Source organism: Alosa sapidissima, chromosome 11 (assembly GCF_018492685.1).
Source record: "Alosa sapidissima isolate fAloSap1 chromosome 11, fAloSap1.pri, whole genome shotgun sequence".
NCBI classification, from domain to species: domain Eukaryota; kingdom Metazoa; phylum Chordata; class Actinopteri; order Clupeiformes; family Clupeidae; genus Alosa; species Alosa sapidissima.
Window position 1 is genome coordinate 32343528 of NC_055967.1, and position 11434 is coordinate 32354961.

At 43.8% G+C, this 11434-nt stretch overlaps 1 protein-coding gene across 6 annotated transcripts in view; it reads left to right on the plus strand.

The window, feature by feature from the left end:
• The first annotated feature begins 808 nt into the window (after window positions 1–808).
• Window positions 809–11434, plus strand: part of b4galnt3b (beta-1,4-N-acetyl-galactosaminyl transferase 3b) — a 33925-nt gene continuing 23299 nt past the window's right edge. For 4 of the 6 annotated variants that reach the window (XR_006034987.1, XR_006034986.1, XR_006034988.1 and 1 more), the window contains exon 1: window positions 810–1199. Coding sequence is in view for 3 of the 6 variants with exons in the window: in XM_042109406.1 (XP_041965340.1) it covers window positions 1070–1199 (130 nt within the window). In the remaining 3 variants the exon portion in view is untranslated. Of the gene's footprint in view, window positions 1200–11434 lie in introns of all 6 variants that reach the window. The other 2 variants (XM_042109408.1, XM_042109410.1) reach the window with 2 other exon arrangements.

Genomic DNA, 11434 nt, shown 5'->3' on the forward strand with positions numbered 1-11434 from the left:
AAGCGGTTTAGGACATAACGTCTGTCAAAATAACGCCTCCACGTGTAGATTTTTTACTTCTTCAGGAGTAAAAAATAGTCACATGAGCGTCAGACATCATATTTTCACGTGTGCCACGCGCAAAAACTTTGCGACTGACGTCAGAAGTAAAAAAATGACGACTGGATGATTTGCTGCAATGCAAGAGCCTATGTGCCAGAGTAGACACAGCACTGGCTGCTGGAAACAGGAAATGCAGCCGCTATAGTTGCAGCAGAAGAAACAAGATGCCAGAGCAATGTGCAGCATATTCCTGCTCAAATCGGCGGACCATCGCAAACAGGGCTCGGGGGATTACTTTCCACAAGTAAGATTTAACATTATCGTACTATTGGTTGTATTTTGTGAATGCAATATTACCAGAGAGTTGAAAAGGAGCAAGGATCTTTGTTATTACTGTATGTAAATCGTAGCCAGCTAGCTAGGCTACTTACTAGGTGTTCACCCGGCTATGAACTGAGACTTGATAAGTCATATTCCAGTCGTCATTTTTTTACTTCTGACGTCAGACACAAAGTTTTTGCGAGTGGCACACGTAAAAATATGACGTCTGACGCTCATGCGTCTATTTTTTACTCCTGAAGAAGTAAAAAATCTACACGTGGAGGCGTTATTTTGACAGACGTTATGTCCTAAACGGCTTGCCATAACAGGCTACACACACACATACACCTGGCCAAACTAGACAGTAGACCTAGGCCTACCTGACGATTCCGGTGACGTCAGCAACGGGGCGGGACCAGACGAGGTAAATCAAAGCGTTGGCCTGAGGGAATGAGACAGAAAGAGGTCCGTCGAACTGGCCGTGCGCTACTCTCGAGCGCGGCAGCCGAGTCCCCAGTGAATGTCGGAAACCGGCTTTGTGAGTCTTACGGAATAAATGTCACATTGAAAATAGTCGAGTGCAACATACATTAAGAAGTAGTCTGTTGATCTGCTCGCTGTTCGTGAAATTCTCTCTCCGGCCGCGTTCCCTCCGGAGGTTATATGAACTGGATCATCAGGGAGCAAGAGAGGAGGAGAATTGGAAATGTGGAAGACATTTGTCCCCGCGCGCAAGCTGCTGCGTAGCGGGAAGTACCTGTTGCTCGCGCTGCTGCTTTGCTGTGCGCTACTGACTTACCTACAGTTCGCCGCCACCAATGATATGGACACAATCAGTAAGTAGCCTACAGCTGTGTGTGTGTGTGTGTGTGTGTGTGAGAGAGAGAGAGAGATAGCAATTTTTAAGACACAGTTTATCTCGAGGCACGCATGTAGGCTAAATTGCGAGGTGATCACTCCTGCCCTTCTGCCCTGCTATCTCTATAAAAAAACTGGTGAATATGAGAACTCTAATCTCTTACTTTAATTGTTCCTCATTCAGACATCGTATTTCGATTTGATTGAGGGTAGGCAACAGTTACTGGACAAATTCCTGAAGATGAATCTTGTACAGAAAATACGGTGCCCAAAACTAATCTGCACAACACACACAAACAGGCAAAAGCTCTCCCAGGCTTAGCCAATCCCACATCCACGTGCCCTATGAGACTAGGAATACACATGCCAACACAACGTTTTACACACATTAACATGAGCACGTACTTACACAGTAGGCTAATATACAATTCCTGTGTATCAAAGGCATTTAAAGGAAAGAGCAAAATGTTTGAAGGTAGCCTAAGTTAAAAGAGATGCCTTAAAGTGATGGCTAATAATGATCGAGTGATTCTTGAATACAATTTACTCTCTTCAAACAGGCATTTTAATGCCAACTAAATTGAAACATTTCATGGTATGTCAAATCCAAGCACAACCGAGGCTTCCTCAGATTTGGCTACTTTCTGCATTCCTTCCCATAAGCCCCAACACTGAATCCTAAGTAGCTTCTGAAAACTTAAGGCGACGATAAGTGGACAGCCAAGAATTCTACACGTTTTTAGGGGGTTTGCTAAACACAATGCTGACCTGAATTGTACGTAGGTAGTACTGAACTTGATGTTCAGAAATAAAAGACACAGATCATTCTGTTGGCAATGTGCTGCACACACACATTTCCCGACTGAAGAAGCAGTCAAGCTCATACTGGCTTATAACATGGAGAGGAATTGCATAGTTTATCATTACAAATATCACTGTAGTGTAAATGAAATGTTACTGTCCTCTGAATGACATTTCCTCCTAACATTTCACCTCTATGTGTGTGTGTGTGTGTGTGTGTGTGCGTGTGTGTGTAAGGCCTAGCCCCAGCCCCAGGATAATATTGTAGCTTTTACCGCTATTAGGATATATGCAAATAAACCCACACCCACAAAAAAGGGGTGCTAAAAGCTAACATTGGCCCAGGTAACACATTAACCTGCCAACATAACATTCTTGAACTTGAACACGCTACAGTATAGAGAGAGTATGGAGTGAAGTGATGGTGTAGCCCAGTGACTACAAAATGGACAGCACGACATCATACTGTACATGCAGAATTGGAGCCAGAGGTTATATCTCTGTCATTATTCACTCATTTCAGAGCCCCTCTTCACTGAGTTTACGCTGTCTATTGGTATAGCCTCTCTGTCTGTCTATTGGTATAGCCTCTCTGTCTCTCTATTGGTATAGCCTCTCTGTCTGTCTCTCTCCGTATTAGTCCGTGCATAACTAAGCGGAGGATTACACTTAGGTCATGGCCTGTAACAAGAGACACACCTGGAGTCCCCTGGGTGACCTGTGTCTTTTGGTCTCTGAGTCTGCTGACACCATACCTGACTGAGCTAATGACAGGGCAGTTCACCCTTGTGTGCTTGAATGTGTGTGTTGTTCAGATGACCCCCCTCTTTCACAAAGCTCATTTTCTTAAACATATAGAGGCTGTGTGTGTGTGTGTGTGTGTGTGTGTGTGTGTGTGTGTGTTGCACAGTGTATTTGTGTCACATGCACGCACGCACACACACACACACACACACACACACACACACACACACACACACACACACACACACACACACACACACACACACACACAGAGGAAAGACATAGAAGAGAGGCCAGATACTGATCTCAACTAGGGACAGCTTTGCCTATATTACTATTACTACAGGTAGGGTGATGGAGAGAGAGAGGGAGAGGTGGAAAGGGGAGGGGGATAGAGAGAGAGAGACAGAAAGATAGGGAATGTGAAGAGACAGAGGAGAAAGATTTTGAAGGGCAGTGAGGTGAAGAGAAGGGGGTGGGGGGCAGAGAGAGATAAAGATGGGAAAGTTGAAGAGAGCGAGAACAGAAGAAACAGGGGGAGCATGAATGGCAGTTGGATGAAGTGAGAGAGAGGAATGGGGGGGGGGGGGGTATCAGGGGGTCGAGAGCGAGACTTATGAAGGAGGAGCTCTAGGCATTTGCCTACTGGGGGCCTGCATGAATGAATAGCCCCAGGTGTGTTTGAACAGGAAGTGTGTGTGTGTGTGTGTGTGTAGGGGAGCAGGGGCAGAGGGGGATGATCCTCTAGATAAACATCTCAGACCTCTGCTGCTGCATCTCGGCTTTGCCGTTGTGGTGCACTTTTTTAACCTTTTAGTTTACTGAGAGAGAGAGAGAACTCCATGTCAGTGGATAGCGTGTATTGATGTCTTGTTTGTTATAATATGTTATTAATGCACACTTTATAATGCATTTATTTTGCATAATGCATTATGTATGATGGTTAGTGCAGGTCATAAGCCATGAAAGGCTGTAGTGTGTACATCCACAGATGCCACCCAGGATTAAAGTGTGTTGTGTACTGGATCCTGATTGTCACTATGGACCCTCACATACCTTATTATAAAGTCTGTTATAAAGTTATTACTGTACCTTACTATAAAGTTTCCCCATCACATACAATTATACTCTCTCTCTCTCTCACACACACACACACACACACACACACACACACAGACAGTTCTCCCCTAGGCTGTTTCTTTTAGCACCTGTGTGGCATTGTCAAAACAAAGACCATCCCTCAACCTCAATGCACTGTGACAAGCCAGACAGTGAGAGAGTGACATACTGAGTTACAGTGGGAAAAAAAACAGGTGTTTGGAGTGTTTTGGAGAGTAAATTTATAAAGAAACAAAAGACTGTAATATCCCATTTATATAGTATTCAGACCCTTTGTTATGACACTTGCAATTGAGCTCTGGAGCACCTTACTTTTATAAATGGTCCTTGAGATGCTTCTATAACTTGATTTGGGTCCACCTGTACCTAAATTAATTAATTGGACATTATTAGGAAAGGCACACATCTGTCTATATAAGGTCTCACAGTTGATGGTGTATGTCAGTGTGAAAACCAAGATCTGGGGAAGGTTACAAGAAATTGTATGCAGTATTGAAAGTGGCCAAAAGCACCGTAGCCTCCACCATTTTCAAATGGAAAAGACTGAAACTTCCAACAGTCTTCCTAGATCTGGCCTCCCAGCCAAACTGAGTAATCGGGGACAAGAAGTCTTACAGGTAACTAAGGACTAAATGGTCACTGTGAGTGAGATCCAGAGTTCCTTTGTAAATAGGATATTTCAGTTGTTTATTATGACCGCCGCTAGCGAAGCGGTCATATAGGGATTGTCAAAGTTTTTTTTTTTTTCTTCCGTCATCTACTTCCTGAATTTTTGGTCAACGATACCCGGGACACCGAACCACCGGGGCACATGAAATTTGGTGGGTATGTAGCCCCACTAGACTTTTACAGAAAAATTTTGTTTTCGTCCCCGGGGGCCACTCCCCCCCCCCCCCCCCCCCCCGTGCTGGGCCCCCCGAACCGCAAAAAAAGCAGTTTTTCCTAAATAACTACCTGAACCGTGGCACTGAGGATGAAGAATCTTTTATGGTATGTTGGTCTCAAGGGCCCACATCAACCTGGCCCATAATCACTCATTTGTGATTTGCACCCCCCGGTAAAAAATGAAAATGCAATATTATTCTTTAATCGCCCCTATCTTCAGTTAAGATGTTCAGAACTGCACCAAATTTATGTGTATGATTGACCTGGCATTCTCCGGGGGTATGCCAAGTTTCGTAGAATTTCATCCATGGGGGATGTGTACATTTAGTGACTGTACACTCATTGGCCTGTAGATGGCGGTGCACACATATACACATGCACACACACACAGGCACCCACATACTATCGGTATTAGAACGGCCGATACATAATTACAAATTCAGTAGGATTAAAAGAAAGCCAAAATAAATATTCATCATCATCATCATGGCTGCATTTCCAGTATTGGCGATAAGTAGTCGTTTGTCCACTAGATGGCGCATCGTTGCAGTGAGACGTAATTTTGTTGGAAGTTAAAAGTGGGTTGGAAAAACAATGGACGCTTACAAGGACTGTAGTTTACCGCAGAGAACGTCTAATAAGGATAGGACGATGTTTACATGAAATGTAATTCCCATTTCTTCTTGAAGCCGAAATAAATCTGAAATCTGAGAACGGACATGCTTGGTTTTTACTGCAGGTACGTTAATCTTATAATATCAATAAGGACCTAGGTAATGTTACCGTTAGCGTTGGTTGAGTGATGGAGGCCAATTTGATTGCATTTGTAGAAAACTATAAATGCGGTTATACCAAGCAAATTGATAGCAGCACTGTAATTGTATCTTTCGACTGTCATTTGTTGCACGTGCTACAAAAATCATTCTGTGCAATGGAAGATTTACCAACGTTACATCGGTCTGATACAGTTTTGCCTATACATGCGTGAGACTGAGACGCCTGTTTATTTTGTTTTAAGTGCGTGCAGGGTGTGAGTGGGGAATCGATGTGCTTTGATTCCAGCTTGGTAGTTGTAGTCTGTGAAATTAAAAAGCATGTGTGTGTGAAGTATCCAAACAATGACACCTTCATTTCATTATGGCTGCTTTAGCAACATACCTTAAGCTACTGTGTAGTGGGTCCCATTTAGAAGAGGCTACTTCATTCGCGCTTTCCTTGACTCATGGAGCTGCGTGAATTTTATTACAACTTTTCGCCATATGGCAGTTTAAGTCCGCTTGATACTGTAAGGCGTAAGCCATTCGTTTCCAAAGGAGATTTTATTTGTGTCGCCAGCATAGCCTATTGACAATTTATGTTGTAAATAGGCCTACTTTATAAGCCTATCTGTAGCTTAGGGAAGCTAACAGCTTTCTATTAGGATCTAGTTTGTTAGTTACAGTTTTGTCATAACTCCCTGATGCATTTTTGCATTTAGAATAGCCAGAGCGTGGATATCTCAATCGGAAAATTAAACAATATCGGGTGCCTATGGACTAGGCTGGGTGAACCCAGCCTGATCTGCCCACTATTTATTTTTCGATTTCTTAAAAGATTGAGCTTGGTCTGGTGAAAGCCAGACTAGCCATGGACCTCAGTTACACAATGCAAGGGAACATGAATCAGCGTGGGGGATGGAGTAAAATATGGAGACAAATTGAAGTGTGATTTATTTTCGCGGAACGGATGTACAGGACTGAGCGGCGGTCGTATTTTGTACCGCTATGCGGTACATCTAGTTTTTAAAAAAATAAATATACAAAAAACTCCAAACACCAGCTCTTCAGAGAGTATCTCTTTTCGTAGCACTACCTACAACTACTATCGGTACCTACAACTAGACTTGCTAATTCTAGCACTTACCACCTGACTAGAACTGACACTTGACTGTATGGAAGTAGCACTCAGTGCTGCACTAACTTGTACTTATTGCACTCTACATTGATTGTGCTAAACTTGAAAGGGTCTGAAAACTTCATTCATTCATACACATATACATGTGCACGCACACACACACACACACACAGACACACACACATACACACACACCGCCTCTCCTTTTCTGGGGATGCTGGTGGCTGACAGCTGAGTTGTATGCACACATACCCTTCAGAAAGAGGGTACAGGCACAAACATGATCACAAACACACACACACACACACACACACATACACACACACCGCCTCTCCTCTTCTGGGGATGCTGGTGGCTAACAGCTGAGTTGTATGCACACATACCCTTCAGAAAGAGGGTACAGGCACAAACATGATCACACACACACACACACACACACACACACACACACACACACACATACACTGGTCCAGGAAGAAATGGTGTATGTGTGTGTGTGTGTGTGTAGCCCAGCCCTAAGAAAGCCTGGGAGTTTCCTCAACTTCTATTTCCCCATGTCACCAAAAACCTTTCAGATCATTGTATCATTCAGGCATTGGCCAAGTTCCAAGACTGGTTTATTTGGAAGTATCCCCCAGGCCTAGTACACACACACACACACTCTCTCTCTCTCTCTCTCTCTCTCTCTCTCTCTCTCTCTCTCTCTCTCTCTCTCTCTCTCTCTCTCTACAGCTGTAGCTGTAGTTGTGTGTAGCAGTGTTGGTGGTGCATCAGGGGCTGGTGAACAGGACAAGCACTTCCAGTTCCAGTGCAACAGAGCAAACATAGACACTAAGCCCTCAGTCTCTCATCGCTCCCTCCTTTTCACCCTCCCTTACACTGTATGAACACACACACACACACACACACACACACATACACACACACACACACACACATACACACACACACACACACACACACACACTGCATGAACACACACACACACACACACACACACATATACACACTGTATGAACACACACACACACACACACACACACTGCATGAACACACACACACACACACACACACTGTATGAACACACACACACACACACACACACACACACATACACACACACACACACACACACACACACACACACACTGCATGAACACACACACACACATACACACACACTTTATGAACACACACACACACACACACACACACATATACACACACACACACACACACATATACACACACACACACACACAAACACACACACACACACACACACATACAAATAGACATATATTCACTGTATGTTCACATAGACAGATACAGACCCACACTGTCTCTCTCACAAACATACACACACACACACACACACACACACACACACATGATTTATGCAACGCTAACCACATTAATGGGTGGGGAGAGTTGGTGAGAGAGAAAGAGGTTATATGCCAAGGTGGGGGGGGCTGGCTCCACAGACAGAGCTTTATTTAAGCCATCATAGTGACATCTGTCGCTCCCTTTAAGAGCAAGGAGCGCAACATCTAAACAGCGTGTTGGTATTTTGACGAGGAGTGAACATATCTCTGCAGAAGGAATCTGCTTGCATGTGAGACCGTGCATGCAACAGCAGGATTCCGCTAAAGCTTGCTTTGCTAAAATGTGTGTGTGTGTGTGGCAAGCAGAGTATACAGTAGATACCTGCTTCTGTACTCAGTAACTAAGTCTTACACTTAGTTATTTACTTTCACTATTGACTGAAAAGGGGTTATCAACACTTATATTCCGAATGACTGAATAAAAAATCTAAGAACATTCATCCAAGCAGACCAGTTGTTGCCTGGGACTCATTGCTAAGGTGTAACCAATAGTTATGCACTATAGTTATTAAGTATAAGTATATATACTTTTTTGATCCCGTGAGGGAAATTTGGTCTCTGCATTTAACCCAATCAGTGAATTAGTGAAACACAAACAGCACACAGTGAACACACAGTGAGCACACACTAATCCCGGCGCAGTGAGCTGCCTGCTACAACAGCGGCGCTTGGGGAGCAGTGAGGGGTTAGGTGCCTTGCTCGAGGGCACTTCTGCCGCGGCCCACTGGTCGGGGCTCAAACCGGCAACCCTCCGGTTAGCAGCTACAAGTCCAGAGTGCTAACCAGTGGGCCACGGCTGCCCACAAGTTATGTGGGTTATGCGCCTTTCACTTTAGACCAGGTTTTTCTTGGTCAATGGTGTTATCATTTTTAATGACAAGGAGGGAAGAGGGGTGTGGCAGATCTACAGTCAGTACAGTGTCAGTTTCAGTCAGGGTCATTGTCAGTTCACTGTCCGCTTTCTTGAATACTGCTGCTGTTATTAAGTGTGTGTGTGTGTGTGTATGTGTGTGTGTGTGCGTGTGTGTGTGTGGGTGCTCTTGTATGTGATAAGATGAAGGCAATAATAGGCATACAAATGCACCCTGTCACTGAATAACAACCCTCTACCCACATACATACACACATGCACAAAACCAGTTTTTCTGAATGGTTCTGGTGGACATTCATCCAAGCAGACCAGTTGTTGCCTGCCTACTTTAGACAAGGATTTTCTTGGTCAGTGGTTTAATGACGTGGAGGGAAGAGCAGTGTTTCCCATAAATTGACTAATCTGTGGCGGGGCGCCACAAAATCAAAATCGGCCGCCACAGATTCATATTCTATGTTTAATTTAATTTGAATTAATTTAATTTAAATTAAATATAAGATCAGATCCTTGCATTGCCATTGAGCTGCGCTTTTTACGCACACAGCCTTTCCTTACCCTGCCCGCTCTCTCTCGTAGTTCGCTGCCCCTCCTCTGCATGTGCATTTAACAAAATATTCACGATTGTTGAAGTATTGTTGTTGCCACATAGAAGCATTGCATAGAAGACGTCTGGCTAAATTGCTATTAAATCCGCTTAGCATTGTGACCATGCTGCGCAAATTTGTTCAAAACTGCTGCATTGAAGTTCTCTGAACTCTGCTAAGGTCTTATCACAACATAGTAGGCTACATTGAAGAGACTAAACTACGTTAAGTTATGCAATCAAGCAGTATCTCAAAGCTAACGTTAGAATACTGTTTGGATGTCGAATTTAGCATGCTTAGCCTACTTACAGCTGCTTGTCAATTTCGTTGAAGGCTCATTTTATTGACTCTGACACTGAATGTTTGCAAAATCCCGATGTAAATGGAAAAGTGTTTTCCAAAATTCAAAAGTGCTTGTCCCAAGGAGAAGTACGAACCTTTATTTTAACTATGTAGAATTGCATCCACACATCAGCAGCCTTTTAACTGTGTTACTCACGAACGTCTTAAAGTGACAGGCACTCAAGTAGAGCTATACACTACTAACAATACCCCCCCCCCGTTGTCCAAGTCAGCTACCACCACAAATTGAATCCAATTCTGTGGGAAACACTGGAAGAGGGGTGTGGCAGATCTACAGTCAGTACCTGCTACAGTGTCAGTCAGGGTCATTGTCAGTCAGTGTGTGTGTGTGTGTGTGTGTGTGTGGGTGCACTTGTATGTGTTAAGATGGATAATAGGCATACGGACTGTTTTGTCAAAGAAGAGAATGACCTAATTACATATAAACAATAATATGTGTCACAATAATCACAATTCATGAGCACAGCCGCAACTTTTCCAACTCCAGGCCTGAAGAGGGCAGAGAACCCAAATGCATACAATTTGGTCAGCTCTGCTGGAGGGACTGCTTTTACCTGCGCACCTGCCAGATAAGCATGGGTATAAAATGTTTGGGGTTAGTTTGACCACCCTTTTGCTCGGATTCTTAAACCTGGTAACAAGAAAGTCAGCTCATTGTTCAACCCCAAAGACGCAACTGGTTATCAACCTATTCCCTATTCCCTAGTCCATAGTCCATAGTCCATAGTCCTATGACAATCAATTAATTCAACTCTATGCAACAACTCAACTGTTTCAACATATTACCAATGCCATCAGAACCATCTGGAAGAAAAATAAAAACACCAAAAAGGAATTGAGTTGTCCTTTTGCATCTCTCATGTGTTGAACAAGCCATTGTCAAGTTTGGGCAGAGCTGTACTTATTGCAACACCTACAGTAGACAACTTGACACAGACGCACCCTGTCACGCAATAACCCCCCTCCACCCACATACACACACACACACACACACAAAACCAGTTTTTCTGGTCAGAGAGTAACTGAAGAGGAAGAGAAAGAATCAGGCATCTCTCTGTTTTATTACTTTGACATGCATGCCCCGTGTTGTGCCTGACACACACACAGACACACACACAGACAAACACACACACACATACACACACACACACAGACAGACACACACACACACACACACACACACACACACACACACACACATGCGCGCGCTTTCAGGTTCACATAGATTATTCCAGTGGTTTTGATGGCAGTGCTCCTCACATGTTACGTGAGGCCTGAAAAGGTCTGAAAGCTACTATAGCGTTGGCATCCCAGACTGGCAGGAGTCTGTTGATCTCTGCTCTACACTTAACCTGACTCCGCCAGATGGATTTGCTCCGCATATCCATCTGGGAACTTTTCATTGAAGAACTTTTGGGAAGGGGCGGAAATACTGGTTAGCTGATTGGATAAACCATCTGTCTATCACCACCTTTGGTGGTTATCGACGGGCCAAATCAACCAATTAGATGAACAAAGTGTTCTTCTAATGCCTTCGTTTAACATACAATTAAGTTAGGTAACGTAAC